This window comes from Bos mutus, chromosome 14 (assembly GCF_027580195.1).
Source record: "Bos mutus isolate GX-2022 chromosome 14, NWIPB_WYAK_1.1, whole genome shotgun sequence".
Lineage (NCBI taxonomy): Eukaryota > Metazoa > Chordata > Mammalia > Artiodactyla > Bovidae > Bos > Bos mutus.
In genome coordinates, this window is record NC_091630.1 from 45,032,029 (window position 1) to 45,054,637 (window position 22,609).

General features: G+C 35.2%; 1 protein-coding gene across 12 annotated transcripts in view; it reads left to right on the forward strand.

Moving 5' to 3' along the window:
- Nucleotides 1–22,609, forward strand: part of STAU2 (staufen double-stranded RNA binding protein 2) — a 309,920-nt gene that overhangs the window by 21,792 nt on the left and 265,519 nt on the right. For 4 of the 12 annotated variants that reach the window (XM_070382255.1, XM_070382254.1, XM_070382258.1 and 1 more), the window contains one exon: nt 18,456–18,615. In XM_070382255.1, coding sequence (XP_070238356.1) covers nt 18,456–18,615 — 160 coding nt within the window. Of the gene's footprint in view, nt 1–2,350; nt 2,462–6,863; nt 7,010–18,455; nt 18,616–22,609 lie in introns of all 12 variants that reach the window. The other 8 variants (XM_070382246.1, XM_070382253.1, XM_070382251.1 and 5 more) reach the window with 6 other exon arrangements.

Sequence of the window (22,609 nt, forward strand, 5' to 3'; positions counted from 1 at the left end):
AATATTTGAAAATTAAATAGCATCTTATAAGTAATTCATGATTAAAAGAAAAAACAAAAAGGGAAATTATAAAGTATTTTAAATTAACAGAAACACAATATATTAGATGTTGCTAAAACAGTACTTACTGGGAAATCCATAGCTTTAAATATTTATATTAGAAAAGAATAAAGATCTCAAATAAATGACCTTAGTTTCCACCTTAATGATGTAGAAAAAGGATAAATTAATTCTAGAGGAAGCAGAAGAGATTAATCTGAATAGCTATATATGTATTAAAGATACTAAAGTTGTAGTTAAAAAAAAAAACTTCCCACAAAGAAAACTGTAAGTCCAGTTCACCTACTGGACCAATTGGTGAATTTACTAAATACTGTAGGAAGAGATAATATTAGTTCTACACCAACTTTTCAAAAATATTTGAAGTGGAAGGAGTGGTTTCTAAAGACCTCAGTGTCAGCATTACTGAGATGCAGAACCAGGCAGTAGGTTCTGGAATAGGAATAAAAGAAAGTCCTAATAAACAGATGTGACCTAATTTTCTATGTAGAAAATCTGATGGACTCCTACTAGACCTAATGAAGAAGTATAGTAAGATTGAAGGATACAAGATAAATGTGCAAAAATTGATTGTGTTTCTATACACTAGCAAGGCTTCCCAGGTGGCACAGTGGTAAGGAATCCACATGTCATTGCAGGAGACACAAGAGACGCAGATTTGATCCCTGGGTTGGGAAGATCCCTTGGAGTAGAAAATGGCAACTCACTCCAGTATTACTTGAAAAATCATATTGACTGGGTAGCCTGATGGGCTGTAGTCCATGGGTTTGCAAAAGAGTCTGACATGATTGAGCGTGCGCAGCAAGGAACAATCTTTAAAAAAAATACTATTTAAAAATAGTATAAAAAATATGAAATATTTATGGATAAATCTCACAAAGTATGTTAAAGAATACTGAAAGCTATAAAATACTGCTGAAATGAAAGAATACCTAAATAATTGAGATCCATTTGATCCTTATTATTCATGGATTCTGTATTTGTGAATTGGTCTATTTGCTAAAATTTATATGTAATCCCTAAATAATCCTTGCAGTGCTTTTGTGATCATTTACTGACAAGTGCGGAGTGGTGAAAAATTGAGTTGCCCTGTGTGCACAGTCTGAACTGGGGTTGAACCAGATGACAGGCTGCTCTCGTTTCAGTTCTCCTGCCATAAGCAAGTGTCCTTTTCTTGGTTTATTTAGTGCCACATTTTATTTTTGTGTCTTTTGGTTGGTGATTTAGCTATTAAAATGGCTCCCAAGCATAGTGCTGAAGTGCTTTATAGGGTCTTTAAGCACAAGAAGGCTGTGATATGTCTTATGGAGAAGATATATCTGTTTAGCTAAGCTTCATTCAGGAGTTATTGTTGGCTCTGAGTTCAGTATTAGTGAGTTCAACAGTATATATTAAGTAAGGGATCTTTAGCTAGATAAAACACACATAAAACAAGGTTATTTATTAATTGACTTTAAAAAAATGTTATGCCCAGATGTTTACAGGAACCTAACCTTTTATTTCCCCAGAAGCAATAACTCAGTATTTAATAATTCACTGTTTTGCAGGAATGTTAAAAAACATAGCTATCACTGAGATATCATCATCTCAATAATGAAAATTGAGATTTTCATGTCATGTACATGGATTATATGTCATGTACATGGATCAGAAGCCTCAGCTTTGTTAAAATGTTGATTTTCACCAAATTAATCTGTAGATCCAGGGGAATTGTCTATGTTGACAATTTTTTAGTATCATTCCTGGTGTGTTCTGCTCTACAGAAGTTTTACATTTTTGTGTTGTTAAATCTATCAGTTTATCCCGTCATGATTTTTAGGTTTCTTTCTAGAAGTTTTCTATGTTGCAGGATTTTGACATACCTTTAGCCAAGTTTTCTTGTGCTTTTGTCATATTTTTATACTCTTCACTTTAATGCATTTGGAATTAATTTTTCTGTCTATTTGAGATAGGGACAGAGGAGCCTGGCGGGCTATATCCATGGCGTCAAAAGAGTCAGACGACATAGTGACTAAAATACCACCACAACCATATGAGATAGGAACTTTAATTTTTCCTAATTAACAGCCAATTCTAGTACAGCAGTTTGATCCTTGGGTGGTGATTTTGCTTGGACAGCCTTAGGTTATGGTCTGATGTGAAGTTATAAGCTATGTTTTAGTTGCAGCTGTGGACAGACAGTTACATTTCTCTTAGAGGTCAGGACTCTGTGGAAGGTAAATTCCTTGTTCTATTTTGACTCTGTTCTTTCTTTTTGTTTTACTTGGGAATTCGGATGACCCCCTTCCAGTAGCAGGGAATAGGGAGAGGGGAGCCAGCAGAGAGACATAGACTGTGTTCCAGTCACTTTCTGTACCTGTGATGGACACGGATTCTTCTATGGAGAGACTTGCTTTGGCAGGTGAGGTTAGCCTCTGGTTTCCTGGCATCACTTCAGCTGTAATTTAACTACCTTAAAAATGGTGCTACTCTTGAGTTCTGGCTTAGGCAGCTTTTGGTATTTTGGTGGATTCTGGTCACGTATTTTTTCTGCTACATCCTACTCTGCATTCTACATTCTGCCAGTGGTCTGCTTGCATTTTCCAGAATGTGATGTGTTTAATGTGCTTTCTTCTGCATGTGTGCTCTGGAAAAGCTCTGCCTCTTTCTCTTTCCCTCCCTCACTAACTCGGTGAGTGCCTGCTTTCCTTAACTAATGTAGTGTAATCTAATCACACCCCTTGAAACCTGCCTTTCAACACCCCTTCACCTAAGGAGTCCCTTTAAAGCCTTATCTCAGCACCTTCCATGTTGTAGTCTAGTGTGTGTGTTTCTTCTCTCTGTGCGTGTTTTCTCACAGACTCTGAACTCCTTTGGAACAAGTATTCTTTGCCTATTGATTGAAAACTGTCAACTGTATTATTTTGGCATATTTTGAAGATCAAGTCCCAGAGAGTTTAGGACATTTTATTAAGTATAGAAACAATCTGTCTCAAAAAGCAGGGTAGGCCTCTGTTTTGCTGAGTGTGCAGATCCTGTTGTTACAGTGATTTTACCAACGTAACTTGTCAAAGTTACGGAGAGTTACATGTAAACAAACTTTATATCCAAGGTAAACACTTCCCCAACAGAAATATGAGAAATCTTACATATAATATATATCACACTTGGGGATTTTTCAATGGAAGCAAGCTTAATATGTTATAGTAAGTCAGTGGAAAAATAATAGCAAATACATGCTTTTCATAGAATAATAAAGAAGTATAATAGTATGAATATAATCAACTTATCCTAACAAACATTTTAACTCTGAATATTTTAGCTTAGGAAGCCATGAAAAAAGTTTATGAAATCATATCATTTTCAGTGATAGTGTGCTAAAGATTATTTATATGCAGAGTAATAATGGATTCTTATTGTTAATAGTATCTTACATCATTTGATTCAACCAATATACTATAATCTAGTAAAAAACAATTATTATTTCTATTTCACTGTCCAGGAAAGTGAGATTTAAGTACTTTCTCAACGTTATGTGTAGAAGTCAGTCAGTGGCAGAGATACCCAAAACAGGCTCTTAGGCTCTTAAATATATGGCATTTGTTCTCTCAGAAGCAAAGTTTTAAAACTGTGAAATTCATTGTCATTAATTTTATTTACTTCTAAGCAGGTATCTACTATTCCAGCCACCAAATTGAATTGAAGCTTTCTTTAGTCTCTTGAAAACATATGAAACAATGTGTATATATATATATATATCTCTCTCACTTTTTGTACTATTGACTTTTCTAAAAAATAATAAATAAAGTTTATGGATATCAACTTTTATAGACCAATTTGTTTTATAATTTTGTAGATATTTAATCAAAATTTTGGTTTAATTTTTTATTACTACTTTGTCATTGAACTCTGTTAGTATTGTTAGTATTGTTAATAAGATATCTGATTGAATGCAGGAACAGCTATGGAAAATAAAGTTTTAATCATTTTGTAAAATAAAATCTGAACCAGGACTAATTATTTTTGAACTTACTAACTAAACATTTGGACTTTGAAGTTTTGTTGATCTTACATGTATTTTGCACATCTTTCACACCAAAACTTAAACATGGAATCCGTTTTTGGATTCCGTTCTGTGAATCCATTATTGGGTTCATGTAATGTTTATGAAGCAGAAAGTTAGAATGAGTGGAATATAAGTTTTAGTGCCATGTTATTATCATTTTCCTTTAAGGAATTTAGATCAGATTTTCTTACCAAACAGAGCTAAGTTTATAGAGCTATAAACATATTTTAAACACATTTAAACATGCTTAAATCCAGTGCTGTTACTTTTTATACTGTAAAATCATCACATTATTCTTGCTATGATCTTAATATTTTTTGAATCATAACAGATGAATATGCAGCATTGCTGAGTTACGAAAATTGTCATAGTAGCAGTATAAATGCTGTTTTAGTATTATGCGAAATAACTCATTTTTGCCAGGCTTAAATATTTTCTCATTTTCATTCTTCTTTTGCTTTTTGGTGTTCAGGTAGCTGTGTGATCTGTTGTACTTTAGTATTTAACACTATGGTTGCAAGGATCAGAATTTGACTATGGTCCCAGATCATTTTGTATTTTATATAATAACTGATTTCCTGGCACAGAAATGTTTATAAAATGTTTATAAATGCAGATTTCCTCAACTTTCTTGACTAGTAGTCTTTGCCTTTTTTGTGGTGTTCCTTATTTGTTTATTTTTGCTTTGCAAGCCATTTAGAATGGTTTAATTGTAGAATTAACTGTCAACTGTATTGGTCCTACAGTTGGTTGCTTATATTTTTTTTTTTTAACTTATGCCTTACTAGGTATTTGTGTAGTATTGTTACAAAATAATTTCTTAATAATGATTGAGATCGTTATTATACCAAATTATTAGTCCTGTAAAGTGTATTAAAAAGTAAATTAAAAGTATTAAAAAAGATGCTATTTTCTACATTAAATCTTGTCATAGAAAGTTTATAGATGAAGTTCCTAAAACCAGCTATTTCTGTTTATTTAATGTATTCTTTATATATTGTGACTCCAGTTTAATTGAGCAGGAAGTAATCCATTTGCATGTTTTATGCTAAGGTTTTTTTTTTTTTTTAAGTGTTGGGCCATACCCCATGACATGTGGGACCCTATTTCCCCAACAAGAGATTGAACCCACGCCCCCTTTTTGGAAGGCAGAGTTTCAGCCACTGGACTGCTGGGGAAGTCCCTATGTTTAAGTTTTAAAATTGGAGGTGAAAGAAAAACTAAAAAAGCAGTTAAATATGTCTGTAAATGAGATGAAGGAAAAATACAGGATAAGATACTATAAAAATATTCTGAAGCTGTAATTGTGGTAGAATTTAAAGTACTATGTATTTTAAAATTGTAACCTTATAACAACCTGTTAGTTAAGTAGAATATACTTATTACTCTTATTGTATAGATAAAAAATAATAGGCTTAGTAAATTTAAGTAAAAATAATTAAGACATTTCAGATTAGGGGAGAGTTTCTTAAGGTAGTAAAGTCACAGACCACAAAAGAAAAGATTGATAAATATTATACGTAAAATAGTCAGTAGAAAAAAGGACAGAACTAGTTCCCAGAAGAGGAAACCCAGATAATCAAAAACAGTTTTGTCAGACATCAGATTGTCAGAGATGAAAATATCTGACCATACTACACATTTTCAAGGTTGGAGGGAAATAGTAATTACCATGCTGCCGAGGAAAGGTACAATCCTTTTTAGTGATGTTTGGGGTAGTGTAACTTTAACTTGTAAGAGTGAGAAATTGAAGACAATCTATTAATAAAAGTCTTCTATCAGTAAGGAGGGTTAAAACATGGCTAAGGTATTGTGATGAAAATTATACATCAGTTAAAAAGTAATACACTGGATCTATGAGTTAAATCTCAAAAACATAATGAAGAGTGAAGAATGTTGTGAAAATGGTATGTCTGTTATATTACTATTTATATGAACTACAAAACCACATATGTCAGGATTATGTATTTCTTTGTGGATATATATGCATGCATATAAATGTATCTTAGATTATCCGAGAGGGATATAGTTTAAATTCACATAGTGGTAGTTTCTGCAAATGATAAAGGGAACTTAACTGGAATGTAATACTGTTTTTCCTTTTTTTAAAAAGTAAGACTAAAAGCAAACAAAATACTAATTTTAATTTTGGGTGGTAACTGGTCATTTGTTATTCTAATTTTTTCCCCAAAATTTCATTAAAAAAAAAAGTTATGAAAACATAATAGTCAGGAGAGCTAGTAATTAAACTTAGGACTTGATTCCCACGTCTGGAGCTTTTTCAATTTAATATGCTACCTTAGAATGAGAAGGAAGAAAGGAAGATTACATGATAAAACAGTCAGATAAAATTTAGTTTTATAGCAATAAGAATAAGAATTATGTGTTTATGCTAAAATTTCTTGAGAAGAAAGTTATAGGATAAATTAAAAGTTATTATATAATCTTATACTGTTTTTCAGTCTTTAAGCATGCTGTTATTCATGTTTATGTATAGAGAGCAATTTAGGTACTCAGGAAAAAAGTTACCTTAATTTGTTTAAAATGTGATACATATTTCTATTGCATGTAATGGAAATTTAGATGATTTGAATGATGATCAAATGGTTTGATGATTTGAAATTTAGATGATTTGAAACTTTTATCTAAAATTCATGAAAATAATTTAGTCCAAATATACAATCTGATTTCAACCTGAAAAAGTCAAAACTAGTTTTTCTTCCATTTTGTAAAGTCATTCTTCACAAAAACTTTACAGCCTTTTTATTTACAGCTTCTCTCCAAGATAAAATGGCAAACCCCAAAGAGAAAACTCCAATGTGTCTGGTAAATGAGTTAGCCCGTTTCAATAGAGTCCAACCCCAGTATAAACTTCTGAAAGAAAGAGGGCCTGCTCATTCGAAGGTAAGGTTCCGAAGAGAGGTGGTGAGCCATGCTTATCAAATCTGTGAGATTTATCATCTCAGGTTTTAACTGTGCTTTATTTTGGGGGGAGGGGGTACTGGATGGCCTAAAGGGTCTCTTAGTTCTCTTTTAAAAGTATTTTAAAGTCTGTAACTGTATAGCTCATTATGGTTTGCAGAGTTCATTCTGATATAGTACTTCACAAAAATCTTAATGCAACCACATGAGATACGAATTTTTGATTTCCATTTTGTAAATTAAGAAACTCAGGCACAGAAAAGCTAAGTAACTTGCTTAGTAGTTCATGAGTGCCAGCGCCAGCACTTGTCCATGTATTCTGTGACCTCCAGGTATGGTGCTTTTCCCATGACATAGTAACTGATAACCTAAAAATGGATGCAGAGTAAAAACAGCAACAGTTACTTAGACGCCTTTTCCAATAGGATGTTTAATTCCGAGATTCACCATTTATAAAAGTTGTATGTGCCAGTTTTGTTGTTAGCTGTGTATTCATTTATGATATTGTTCTTTTAAATGTAAAATTGATTTATATTTTTATATTGCCTCATGCATACATGTTTGCTTGTGTATACATTGCAAAGAAATTATGACTAAAGCGTTTATGCTTGAGCTCTGTCATCCTGTTTTTAAAAATACCACTTGTGCACACATATCCTTGGTACATTTTTAATCTTGGATATTGGAGATTATGATAATGATTATACATTTTTGTATGCAATGTGGAAGCAATTGATTCTCTAAAAGTTGGTTAATCTTCATACAGTACAGGTTATTGGATTATTTAATTGTCTTCTAGCATCTCCTTCAAAGTAAGGGAAATGAGATGAAACTGAAATCTGTCCATTTTGTTCCATATTGGAGACTTCTGTGAAGGATTTCTGGGCAGCACTTTAATTTGTTCAGAATATCTTTTGTTCAGAGACAAAGGTAGTAGCCTTTCTCTTCCATACCTGTTAATTCATATCTATTACACACTCTTTCTTTCTACCCTTAATCTTGTTGAAGTGTTTGAATTTCTTACAGTGTCTCATGGTTTTTCACATCTGTCAGATTTGAACACACATCTCACATCTTCCAGACCTTTGTGAAACTTCTCTGCTGCCTCCACTGGGCCTCTGGCAGGCCTTGACCTTCTTAGTTGTAGTTGTTGCTGTCCTGTGCTACTGTGCTGTGTGAGACCATTTCCTTAGAGCAATAAATACTTTATCCTACTACAATTCATAATTCCTGTAGTATGTCTCCTGTTTTTTTATTCTCATTGCCAATTCCAGGAATTCTTCCTTGAGATAGACCTCCGGGTTTGAATTTCATGTTAATAGACTCACCGCCCATGTGACATCACACTAGACATTTGCTGACCTCTGAGTGATTCCATCACATTTCTCATGGCTCACTTTCAGTCTCTACAATATTCATTCTTAATTTTTGGTGATACTGCCTAAATGATGGTTATTTCAGCGTGCTGACATTTTAGTGTCTTACATTTCTCCAATTATCTTGTCTTCCATTCTCCTTCACCCACTCATTCCTATGATCAAAGTCTTGATTTTACCATTACCAGTAACTGCAAGACCCTCCAGAATTAGAATCGCAAGCATTCATTTGTCTCTGACACCCAGTTCATTCGGTCTAGTAGTCTGCCTTCAGTAGTCTTTCCACAACACAAGTCCATTGATTCTACCACCTTTTTACTATTTCTCAGTTACCTCAGTCTTCATTTCCTTTTTCAGCTTTAATTCCATACACTTGGTATGTACCCTTAACTCTCTTCCATTCTTGATTAGAACACGCTTAGCAAAATCCCAACCCAAATCCCCACTCTGCCGTCCCTTCTGAGGTATGGATGAACGACTTGTAGAGGACAATGAGTAGTTGTTTCTATTTCTTTACCAAGTCCCAACCCCTCTTTGCCTAGTCAAGGTCATTCCTCCAGCTTTGTCTCCCCTCTCCTCCCGTAACTTTCTTCTGTGTCATCAAATTCTGCTTCTAATGGACCGGATTCTGCTTCTAATTTGGCCCACATTCTTCTTTGTAGACAGTCCTAGATTCCTTTGGGTTTTAAGGAAATGTGGAGATTCCTTTGGCAACCTCCACCTACTGCTCTGGGTCTTTGATCATACACCACACCATTTAGCCTGTTGCTCGTCTTAAAAAGAGTGAGAACAAGAATAAGTAGCATATTCTTGAATGAAAGGTAGTACTTACAAGTCTTAGTTCAGTTCAGTTCAGTCGCTCGGTCGTGTCCGACTCTTTGTGACCCCATGAACTGCAGCACACCAGGCCTCCCTGTCCATCACCAACTCCTGGAGTCCACCCAAACCCATGTCCATTGAGTTGGTGATGCCGTCCAACCATCTCATCCTCTGTTGTCCCCTTCTCCTTCTGCCCCCGATCTTTCCCAGCATCAGGGTCTTTTCAAATGAGTCAGCTCTTCACATCAGGTGGCCAAAGTATTGGAGTTTCAGCTTCAACATCAGTCCTTCCAGTGAACACCCAGGAGTGATCTCCTTTAGGATGGACTGGTTGGATCTCCTTGCAGTCCAAGGGACTCTCACGAGTCTTCTCCAACGCCACAGTTCAAAAGCATCAATTCTTCGGTGCTCAGCTTTCTTTATAGTCCGACTCTCACATCCATACATGATCATTGGAAAAACCATAGCCTTGACTAGACGGACCTTTGTTGGCAAAGTAATGTCTTTACTTTTTAATATGCTGTCTAGGTTGGTCTTAAGTCATAATTAATTTTAATGTTAATATTAGTTGGCTAAGTCTGAGTCTTTTTTGTGGAAAGTAAAGTCATTTGCATTTATGCATGTATGCTAGTGGTTTTAAGTGAGACATAAAATATATTTGAGTGAAATAAATGATTATCTCTGGCATGAAAAATTTAAACCTAGCTCCAACTCATTAATTTTCTTGGGACATTAGCCGGTTATATGGCAACTTCCATAGGTATGTAAAGATGTGTTTATGTACACACACACATGTTTAACAGTAGTGGTTCCCAACCTTGGTTATTCATTGGAGCTTTAAAAAATACTTAAGCCTGAGTCTTACTCCCAGAAATTCTGATTTAATTGGTCTTGGATGAGGCCCAGATACCAGGACTTTTTTTAAAGCTCTCAGATGACCCTGATGTGCATCCAGAGTTGAGAAACACAGGACAGAGATTAATATCTTCAAGGTGGTATAGAACTGTCTTCTCATACATACTTCTTGATGGGAAGTATTGATCTATATTTACATGCTTTCTTCTTTCCTCATTGAGTCTTACAGAATGTGAACAACTTGCAGAACTTTCAATGTGTGACTAGTAAATAAAAACTATTTTAATGTTTGCCTTGTCCCCTTTTATTTTTGTTATTTGTTATTCCTTATATTTATGTGAGTTATTATGACATTGCTGTATTGTATCTCTTAGGTACCTAAATCTAGTTCTTTATTTTCTTATGACTTGTTTAGATTTTCTCAAATCTCAAAAGAAGGCTATTATAATGCAGACAGCCATGAATAACATAAAGTGGTATTTTCTTTTTTTTACTTTATTTCCCTATTTTGATGAGTTGTAGATATGCATGGCTGAGTGTTAAGAAAGCTGCTGTCATAGTGACACTTGAAGAAAGTTTACTCTGGAATAAATATTGCTGAGGGAGGCAGTTCTACCCAGTGGCCTTGAAGTGAAGTATTTTTCTTCTTTTAATTCTTGCTAGATTTACCAGGCTTGATCTTTGCCTTACGTTATCTGGCTTGTGTGGCCTCAAACAACTTAGAATCTCACCTGTAATTTGAGAACTATTGTACCTGTTCTAGTATAGTATAATAGGATGATAGTTTGTAAATTCTTAGCAAGTATGTTGATAATGGAGATGCCTGGATAATTGTCTCATTGTATGTTATTAATAGTTGTATACAGGATTTAAAAATCCTTGGTAAAATATCTGTTGAGTATAATATGACAGACACTGTTCCTTTTTGGAGCTTTCTGCTCTGCCGTTTTGCCTCTTTGTATATTCTGGATTCAAATCCTTTATTAGATACGTGCCTGACAATTATTTCCCCCTCTTCATGGCTTATCTTTTTCTTTCTTTTTTTACAGTGTCTTTTGAAGAGCAGGAATTGTTAATTTTGATGAACTCCAGTTTATCCATTTGTTCTCTTATAGATTTCGTTTTTGGTATCATACCTAAGAAATCTTTGCCCTATTAGAGGTCATAAGATTTTTCTTCTGTGCTCTCTTCTAGATGTTATGTAGGTTTTACATTTGGGTCTTTTAATTAGATCTAATTGCCACCTTGAGTTAATTTTTATAGATGATATGAGATATGTAACAAAATTTATTTTTTATTTCTGTTTTTTGGTTACAGATGTTCAGTTGTTGAAGAGATTGTCCTTTTCCTACTTCATTGCCTTTGCACCTTTGTCCAAAATCAGCTGTCTATATATATCTTTATTTCTGGTCTCTGTTCTGTTCTGTTGGTCTCTCTTTTTCTGTTTTTAGGCAAATACTATGCTGTTTTGATTGTTGTTTTACTCACTAAGTCGTGTGTGACTCTTTGTGACCCCAGGGACTGTACCCTGCCAGGCTTCTCTATCCATGGGATTTCCCAGGCAAGAGTACTAGAGTGGGTTGCCATTACCTTCTACAGAGGACCTTCCTGTCCAGGGATCGAACCCATGTCCCCTTATTGGCAGGTGGATTCTTTACCACTGAGCTACCTGGGAAGGACAACTATTTTGATTACTATAGCTTTATAATCTGGTAGTACCAGCCTTCTACTTTTGTTCTTCATTTTCAGAGTCGTTTTGGCTATTCAATACACTTTGCATTTTCATACAGATTTTAAAGTCCACTAGTCCATTCTATAAAGCACCTTGTTGGGATTTTGAATAGAACTGCTGTGAATAAATAGCTCAATTTTGGGAAGAGTAACATGTTAGAAAAATTGAGTCTTCCAACCTATGAACAAAGTATCTCTTGTTTACTTAGACATTCTTTAATTTCTCTCAATATTTTGTAGTTTTCAGTGGACAGGTATTTCTCATCTTTAGGTTTATTTCTAAATATTTCATGTTTTTGAAGCCATTGTAAGTGATATGGTTTTTAAAAATTTCAATTTATAATTTTTCTTATTAAGCATTGCTAATATATAAAAATACAGTGATTTTTTTGTTCTGTATATTTTCTTTTATAAATTTTAAATCATTGAAATATGTATAGCATTTCTGTATAAGTATGCACACATGAGAGTGTGAAGAATAAAAGTACAAATAGAGAAATCTGAAGATTCCTAGTTTTTCCATAGCAGGTTAACTTTAATTTATACTGTCAAATAGTGCTAAAAATAACTGCCTTTCTAATATAGGGAATCCATACAGCGCCAAAGAATGTAGAAGAGAGTGAAATATATCAGATTATTTTTATGATACATTAAAAATTCTTTTTATAAATTTTTATGTAATTAAAAATTAATATATTTATTTTTGGGTATGCTAGGCCTTCGTTGCTGTGCAGGCTTTTCTTTAGTTGCAGTTAGTGGGGCCTCGTCTCTGGTTGTGGTCACGGGCTTCTCATTTCGTGGCTGCTGCTGCTTGCGGAGCACTGGCTCTAGGGCGCGGGGCTCAGTAGTTGGGATTCCCAGGCTCTAGAGCACAGGCTTAATAGTTGTGGTGCACGGGCTTAGTTGTTGCACGGCATGTGGAATCTTGCTGGACCAGAGATCAGACCCATGCCTCCTATATTGGTAGGTGGATTTTTAACCACTGAGCTACCAGGGAAGCCCTTTTATATATTTTTTAAAGGTTACTTTCCATTCATAGTTATTACACAATGTTGGCTCTATTCCCCATTTGTACAGCACAGCGTTAAGTCTGTTGTATGATCAGTAGTTTGTACCTTCCATTCCCCCATCCCTGCATTTCCCCTCTCTTACCCCTACCCCAGAACCACTAGTCTGTTCTTTCTGTGAATCTGCTTCAAAAATACACTGATTTTTGTATATTGATCCAGCATCTTGCAGTCTTGCTAAACTCACTTATTAGTTCTAGTAGACTTTTTTTTTTTTTAAGATCCTGCTGTGTGTCCCACAAGCTATTTGTGACAGTTTTAAATCTTATTTCCCAACCTGATTGCCTTTTATTTATTTCTCTTGCTCAATTGCATTGGCTAGAACTTGCAGTGCAATGTTGAATAAAAGTGATCAGCACAGACATCTCTAACTTGTTCGTGACTTAGTCATTCAGTTTTCCCTCATTAATTGTGATGTTAAATGTAGCTTTTTCTATAGATGTCTTTAATTAGATTGAGGAAATTCTTCACTACTTTTATTTTTTTTGCTGAGAGTTTTAACATGAATTAATATTGGTTTTTGTCTTATGGTTCTTCTACATTGATTCTGATGGTCATATGACCTTGCTGTTCTTAATCTCTTATTATTGTGAATTACATTGTTTGACTCTCAGATGTACAATCAGTCCTTGTCTTTGTGGAGTGAAATGCTTGGTTATAAAGTATTATCTGATTTCTGTATTGGTGGATTCCATTTGTTAATGGAATTTTGATAAGGACTTTTATGTTTTGTGTGGTGTGTAGTTTTGTTTTGTTTTCCCTGGTAGTATCTTATTGTGGTTTCATTGTCAAAGTTATGCAAACTTCATAACGTAAATCAAGAGGTGTTCCTTCTGATTCAGGTTTTGGGAAGAGTTTTTATAAATTGGCATTATTTCTTCCTTAAACGTTTGGTAGACTTTATATCCAAATCATCTGGGCCTGGAATTTTCTTTGTAGGAAAGTTTTAAACTACAGATTCAGTTCCTTTAACATGTATTAATATAAGGCTATTCACGTTGCCTGTTTCTTCTTGAATGAGCTTTCATAACAGTGGCCTTTAAAAACTTAGGCTGTTGAGTTTATTGGCATAAAGTTAAATATTCCCCTGTTGTCTTTTTAATATTGTGAGAATCTGCAGTGATGTCCTCTCTCATTCCTGATGCTGGTAATTTGTGTCTTCTCTCTTTTTTCTCATAGAGGTTTACAAATTTTATTGATCTTTGCAAAGTACCAGCTTTTGGTTTTTTGGGTTTTTCTCCATTTTTTTCCTATTTTTTATTTTCTTATGTTTGCTTTTACCTTTATTACTTTTTTCCTTGTTTACCTCAGCTTCGATTTACTCTTTTTCTAGTTTCTTCAGATTAAAACTGAAGTTAACTTGAGACTTCACTTCTTTTGTGGTGTAGGTATGTAGTGCTGGAAATTTCCCTTTAGTATTTTTAATAGCATCATCTTTTGAGATACAGTATTTTCATTTGCATTCAGATTAAAATACTTTCTGTTTTCCTCTTTGATTTCTTCTTTTCTCCATGGGTTATTTAGAAATGTGTTATTTATTTAGGAATGTGTTATTTATTTTCTAAATATTTGGAGATTTCTAGAGATCTTTCTGTTATTAGTTTCTAATTTAATTCCATTGTGGTCAGAGAATATACTTTACATCACTTGAATCCTTAGAATTTGTTGTGAGTTATTTTATAGTCCAGAATATTGTCTGTCTTGGTAAATATTTTGTGAGAAGTTGAGGACAAATGTATATTTGCCCCTTTTGGGTAGAGTGTTTTAAAGACATTGCAGTCAGTTTATACTGGTTGATAGTGTTGTTCAGCTCTGTTCTGTTCCACCTGATTGTCTGCTGTCATTGTTATATCAATTATTGAGAAGGGGATATTGAGTCTTTGACTTTAATTGTGGATTCTTTATTTCTCTTTGGAATTCTGTTCATTTTTGCTTCATGTATCTTGAAGCCGTGTTGTTAGTTGCCCGAGTGTTTTTTTTTTTAATTAATTTTTTATTGGAGTATAATTCTTTGCAATGTTCTGTTAATATCTGCTGTACAGCAAAGTGAATCAACTACACATATGTCCCCTCTTTATGTAGACTTCCCATTTAGTCACCACAAGCATTGAGTAGAGCTCCCTGTGCTGTACCGTAGGTTCTCATTAGTTACCTGTTTTATACCTAGTGGTGTATATATGTCAGTTCCAGTCTCCCAGTTCATTCCATTCTCCCTTTCCCCCTTGGTATCCGTAAGTTTGTTCTCTACATCTTTGTCTCTATTTCTGCTTTGCAGATAAGTTCATTGGTACCATTGTTTTAGATTCCACATATTAGTGATATTATACAGTATTTGTTTCTCTCTCTCTGACTTACTTCATTCTGTATGACCATCTCTAGGTGTATCCATGTCTCTGCAAATGACACTGTTTCATTCCTTTTTATGGCTGAGTAATATTCCCTTGTATATATGAACTGCATTGCCCAAGTGTTTAGAATCTTTAGTCCTCTTCTTGATTAGTTGGCGCCTTTGTCATTATGAAGTGACCTTTGTTATTATCGGTAGTAGTCTTTGCTCTGAAATCTACTTTGCTTAATATTATTATAACCATTCTGACTTTTCATTAATTTATGTTATCATGATATATTTTTTCTATCCCATTGCTTTTAAACCATGTATCTTTATAGTTGAAGTGCATTGCCTGTAGGAAGCATGTAGTTGGATTTTGTTTTCTTATCCAGTTTGACAGTCTCTACATTTAAAATGGGGGTATTTACACCATTTTAACTTTCATAACCATTCTGTGGTTATTACCCTGATTTCACTAAAGAAGTAAGAAGACAAATGGAAAGAGTAAATAACTTCCTTACTGTGACACATAGTAAATGGTGGATCTGTGACTTAAGCTCATAAGCAGTATGTCCCAGGACTCCTACTCAAAATTGCTACTAAATGTTTATTATAGTGGGACTTTTTTTCCTCTCCAGGTTTTTTTTTTGGTTTGTTTTTCTTTTGAGATGTAGTTCATGTATAATGTTGCATTGCTTTTAGGTGCAGCATAGTGGAATTCTTAAGAGGTCTCAGAAAGCAGAGAATTGACTTGGATACATTTGCATTTTATAGCATGTTCATGTTGATGATGGCATGGCTTTCTGGATCTTAGTTTCCCAACCAGGGACTGCACCCAGGCCCTGGCAGTGAAAGCACCAAGTCCTAACCACTGGATGGCCAGGGAATTCCCAAGAGGGACAGTTTGATGGGAAAGTCTTATGTGAAAGAAATGGTGTTAGGGTGGTCTTGTAGTAATTTAGGAGAGAGATACATTGATACTCTTAACTGAGAATACAGATAAAGGCCAGATCTGAGAAGTGTTTTTGAAATTGAATCAGTTGGATGCAGGGGAGAATGTAGAGAGAAATGGAGCAGACAAGGAGGACCATTCAAAGGTGTTTGGCTTGTGAACTGGAAAAGTGGTGACATCTGGAAGGTTAGGAGGCAGGAAACCTGAGTTTATAGGGCCTTAGACTAAGGTGGTGACAAAAGAAACGTCAGGGAACAGTTTTGAAGTGTTGCGAAATAAATCTTAAGAAGACAAGGATAAACAAAGGAGCTATTGAGGTTTTGAACCTGAATTAATGAAAGAAAAATGGATGAAACATTCTGGAGGATGAGCTGATTTGGAAGAAATGGGAGAGAGAATATATCCTTTGTGGCAGAGTTCTCTGTTACATACTATATAATTTGAAAACCAAAAGACCTAGTCACTGAGAAATCATTTTAAAATTGGGCAAATGTATTTAAAATATGTTTTAGATAAAAATTTTACACTGAATCAAAAGAAAAATTACTCACTTTTAAAAGATTTGTATATATTTTGAATTTCAAATGATTGTAAATATTTTCAGCTGTATATTTTGAAAAATTGAAAATCTATGAGAAAAATTGAAAATCTGTGAGAAAAATTGAAAGAGCAGTATAATAATGAATCTTTCATATTTACTAGTCATTAATTTATTCAGTACATTGCTACATTTATCTCTTTCTTTGCTCCTTCTGTATAGAAATATATATACTCTTTCCTTGAACAGTTTGAAAATAAATTCCGACTATCATGACATTTTTATCCTTAATACTTGTATATCTGTCTTGTGAGACCAAAGACATTCTTCTTCATAGCCATAATACTATCATCACTCAATTAATTGAAAATTATAACTGAAGACATTATTTATTATATAGTCTATAGTCAAATTTCCCTGGTTTCCCCTGGTTGTTCTCTAAATACGCTTTGTACTTTTTTTCTTTCTAGTACAAGTCTGATCAATAGCTTATTGATAGCTTATTGTGACCTTCTATATCTCTTTAGCATCCTTTCATCTAGGACAGCCCCTTTGCATTCTTCTGTCTTTCTTCTTTCATAACATGGACATTTTGAAGAGTTTCAGTCAGTTTCTTAGAGAATACACCATAATACAGATCTGTCTGATTGTTTCCTATGATTAGATTCACAGTAAGCATTTTTGGCCAAGAATGCTACATATTTCTCATTGGATCCTGTCGGGAGGCGTGTGATGTTCATTTGTATGATTATTGATGATGCTAATTCTAAACACTTGGTTTTTAAAGGTATCTTCTACCTGCTCTCTTTCCTGTAAATTCACATTTATTTCTAAATAATTAATAAGCATTTTGAGGTTCTTACCTTGTATTCCTACAGAGCAGTGGGCTATCTAGAGAGGAAAACAGCAGATTGTGTGTGTATACTGTAACTTGATCCTAAATTTTAGAGGTGTTTGAGCCCATGTGGAAATACGGTGTAGATGGAGTGTTAGGATGTGCAAGGGGAGGGGTGTGTGTGAAGTGAAGATGGACAGGTCACTCCTTTGTGGCTTGCAGCACTGGGGGCAGTTGAAGGTTTTCAAGCTGGTGGTGTTCTGGGTGATGCAATGGGATTTGAGTTTTAGAAAGATAGCATTAGCAGCAATCAGATGGGAGATTATTACATCCAAGCTAAGATGATGAAAGACTGTAGCCAGTGCAGCAGAGTTCCTGGCAAAGAGAGGAAGGAGATTTGAGAAATATTTATGAAGTTAAAACTGATTGGATTTGGTGACTGGGTAAAGGTTGATTGTGGAGGATTGAGAGTTTCTTGGTGACAGGATATTTAATAGGATTTCCCGACTCATTGACTAAATTGTGTTAAGTATAAAGTTTAAGTAATTAGTTTTTGTTACAGTTATAGAGACAGGTTCTTTTGGATTCTCTTACAATTTCTCTTATTCTTTGTTCTTATTCTACTTTTTTTGAGGACTATTTGAATGGCATTAACAATATGATTCCATTTAGGGAAGCTCTTTCTTCTTGATATAGTCTACCAAAAATGTACACTTAGAGCTGCCTTTAAGCCTCTGGATAGAACAGAATTCGACCTCTTAACATTCTTTCACTAGAGAGAATAAGATTTTTGTTACAAATGACCTATAAACTCAACCCTAGCTCTAACATTTTGATTCTGTGGTGTGTCTGTTTTTCTCTCAGACAGCACATTTTATTTCCTGAAAAATTTCAATGTTTTCCTGGTCTCTTTATGTTTTTCCAAGATGTTCTCAGTGCAACTGAGTCTTGGGGAGCAGACATGGGAATCCGAAGGGAGCAGTATAAAGAAGGCCCAGCAAGCCGTCGCTAACAAAGCTTTGACGGAATCCACGCTCCCCAAACCAGTTCAGAAGCCACCCAAGAGCAATGTTAATAATAACCCAGGTATGGCCCTGACTTGGTTCCTTGTGTTCTTGTCCTCTGCATGTGCTGTTCTTGTATTTTCCTTCATGCAGGCCTGTTGCATAGTCAATGGGTATTCAGACAGCAGTATAGTAACTGAAGATGAGAGAATGAAGAATGTAATTGGAGTTATTTTAAAATTCTGCTTTAATGGCTACTCTAAAGGTGTATTATTTACTTTTTAAATGTGACAAAAAGGCATTTGGATACAAAGACATGAAAATAGGACTGAGGTTTTTTTCTAAAGCAAAGATAGAAGTCATCAATTTCTCTTTCTAAGTATATAACATATAATTATTAATTAAAATAGTCTATATTTTAGTTTAATAGAAAATTATAAAATTAGTCCTAAGCATCTTACTATTTTGTTTGCTCATGTAGAGATGGTTGCCATTTACATTTAAAAACATTCATATGAAGTTTGTTAAGAAACCCACAAATCCAGTAAAACCTCCTGTGTATAATATTCTAAGAAAATGAGAGTTCTAGTTTTAAGCTCCTAAGAATAATTTTAAAAAGTTGTTCCATGCATCAACTTTAAAAAGTCGATTGCATGCAGTACCAGCAGCATTATATGTCCAGTTATCTATTGGGAAGAACAAACCTGTATTGGACACCATGCATGAATTGATAGCATCAAATTAATAAAGTTCTGTAAATTTAGTACCAGCGTTATGCCATTTACTCATCTGTTAACTTACTAATGCAAGTGGTTACCTTCTGACCAGTGTTGCTTTAGGTATTTTTGTGATGGAGTGAAAAAAGACATTTTGCCTGCCAACACTGACTCCATAGGCTGTTTAGTTAGAGTCCACATGCTCATACTCATAATCAGGTCAGCACTTCTTTCCCATGTGGCATGTGCTCTGTAGACAGTCTCCTTTTTCAAGGACTGCTCTTTTCAGAACTTCGTGACCTTCCTAATGGTAGTCCTTTTACATATGTTCAGCTTATTCCAGTATTTGTTAAGTATGGGTAAATAAGCCAAAATACTGTTAAAATTTAAAAAAAGACTCTTTTAGCTTAAAGCTAGGTAGAGGCTATATTTAACTTTCAGACTCTGTTCAGATTACTGGTTGATCATTAGCACCATACTACTAATTCTATTTATTAAGCATTTGTTTTAATACATCTAAGAGATGTAAAATAAAACCATTGTTCTTTTCTGTAAGGGTTTTAGTTATTTACATAAAACATGTAACCCAGTGGTAAAGATTAAGTACCAAGTGGGTAATAGCAGATTTCAGTATTATAGGTGATACACATGTACTGAGGTGGTTGAGGTGAGGTATAGGTCTTGAATAGAGAGCAGGCAGGTGTAGGGCAGAGGAAAGGGTATTCCAGGCTACGGGAATACTGAGGAAACTCCTTGGAATAGGAATCTGGACTGTGGGTTTGGCAAAAAAATATTTTCTTTATAGATGATTTTTTTTCTCCCCTCCCCCTGTAGATGATTTTTAAGTAGAGTAGCTAAGTGGCTCGGAGAAGACAATGGCAATCCACTCCAGTACTCTTGTGTGGAAAATCCCATGGACAGAGGAGCCTGGTAGGCTGCAGTCCGTGGGGTTGCTAGGAGTTGGACACGACTGAGTGACTTCACTTTCATGTATTGGAGAAGGAAATGGCAACCCACTCCAGTATTCTTGCCTGGAGAATCCCAGGGACGGGGAAGCCTGGTGGGCTGCCGTCTATGGGGTCGCACAGAGTCGGACACGACTGAAGCGACTTAGCAGCAGCAGCAGTTAAGTGGCTAATAAGAGATAAGACTAGAGATGTAGTTAGAAAGCAGATAGTGATGGACTGGAATGCAGCTTTAGGAAATAAATGTTATCTCTATTCGGGGATTAATTTTTACCAGCAGGTGGATGATGTGTTCAAAAGAGCAGTTTAGTTGCTCATGTTGAGTTTGACATATGTATGGAAGGTGGAAGATACTAGAAGCTAAATCAGTTAGGAAACCACAGCCATAGTTGATGGGTGAAGGGAAAGAGAAGAAACTCATGTTCATGGAATGGGCAGAAGGACAAGTGTTACTGATCCACTGGTGAAAGCCAGGCCTGTGGACCTGCCCCCTGGGGCAGAGGCTGTGAAGCACGAGCAGCTGTGTGCTGAGCTTCGGTTCAGGTCCACTCCCAGGGGCTATAGCAGGAGACCAGCGAGCAGAGGAGTCAGAGCAAGGGAACAGGAGAGTGTGAAGGCCAGTGGAGATATTCCCACCATTGAACGTTGAACTGAGCTGACAGAATGAGTAGATTTTGGGGGGGTAAATTAGTTTTTTTAACTGAATTTTTTTTTTTGTATGACATTTTATACATTTATTTGTTGCTGAGGTAAAATTTTAAAATAAATATAACTATGTATCTGCAAGTGCACAAACTATGGTTGTGGAGCCTTGATGGGATTTTGCACTGTGAATGCTTTGCAGGGTTTCCCAGAGCCTCAGAAGCCTCTCTCATAGGGGTTAAAGCCCTTCTAGTTAACTAGGTTAAACAACTCCAAAGGGAACCGCTGTTCTGCGTCCTGTCAGCCTAGATTTGTTGTGCCTGCTTGTTGGAATCGTCCGCCAGAGTCTTCTGTCATAGCTTATTTTTTTCAGTGTCATGTTTGTGAGATTCATCTGTGTTGTTAACAGTATAGTATTTTTTTGCTGTGTAATATCCCACTGCATGGCTATACCACGATTTATGTATTTATTATACTGGTGGTAGACATTTGGGTTGTTTCCAGTTTGGGGCTGTTAGAGATAAGACTACTGTGCTGTGAACTGGAGAAGGAAATGGCAACCCACGCCAGTATTCTTGCCAGGAGAATCCCATGGGCAGAGGAGCCTGGTGGGCTACAGTCCATGGGGTCGCAAAGAGTCGGACACAACTTAGTGATTAAACAACAACAACGCTATGAACATTTTTGGATGTATACATTTCTTTTGGGGGTGTAGCTAAGTAGGTTATGTATGTGTTCAGTATTATACATAATGTTCAACCTGACACATTTTCCTCCCTCTAGCAGTATATGCGACTTTCCCATGTCCTTGTCCACAAAGGGCATGCTCAGCTTTCAAAATTTCTGCCTATTCTTCTGGGGATATAGTAGTATTTCATTGTGATTTTAATTTGCATTTCCCTAGTAATTAAACTGAACATCTTTACATATGCCTGTTGGCAATAGGATCTTCTCTGAGGTTGATATATTTTTCCTGTTAAAAACTTGCATTGGCAGGTTGTTTATTTCTTTTCAGTTCTTTTATTGACTTACAGGTTTCTTAGATATTCTGGATTAATATCCTTTGTCAGATATGTGTATGGCAGATATCTTTCTGTATTCCTAATGGTACATTTTAGTAAACAGATTTTTATATTAATGAAGTGTAATATATTAGTCTTTCCCGTTATGGATAGTGCTTTTTATTTTTTTATTTTTATTTTTTTTAAATTTTATTTTATTTTTAAACTTTACATAATTGTATTAGTTTTGCAAATATCAAAATGAATCCATCACAGGTATACATATGCTCCCCATCCTGAACCCTCCTCCCTCCTCCCTCCCCATACCATCCCTCCAGGTCGTCCCAGTGCACCAGCCCCAAGCATCCAGTATCGTGCATTGAACCTGGACTGGCATTTCGTTTCATACATGATATTTTACATGTTTCAATGCCATTCTCCCAAATCTTCCCACCCTCTCCCTCTCCCACAGAGTCCATAAGACTGTTCCATACATCAGCGTCACTTTTGCTGTCTCGTACACAGGGTTATTGTTATCATCTTTCTAAATGCTTTTTAAAAAATTGAAGTGTAATTGAACATAGGTTTATATTAGTTTCAGCTGCACAACGCAATGATTTGATATTTGTATATGTTGCGAAATGATCATCACAGTGTCTCATTAACATCCGTCCCCATAGTTATGTTTTTTTCTTGCAATGAGAAGCCTTTAGATCTACCTTTCTTAGCTGCTTTCAAATATAAATTACAGT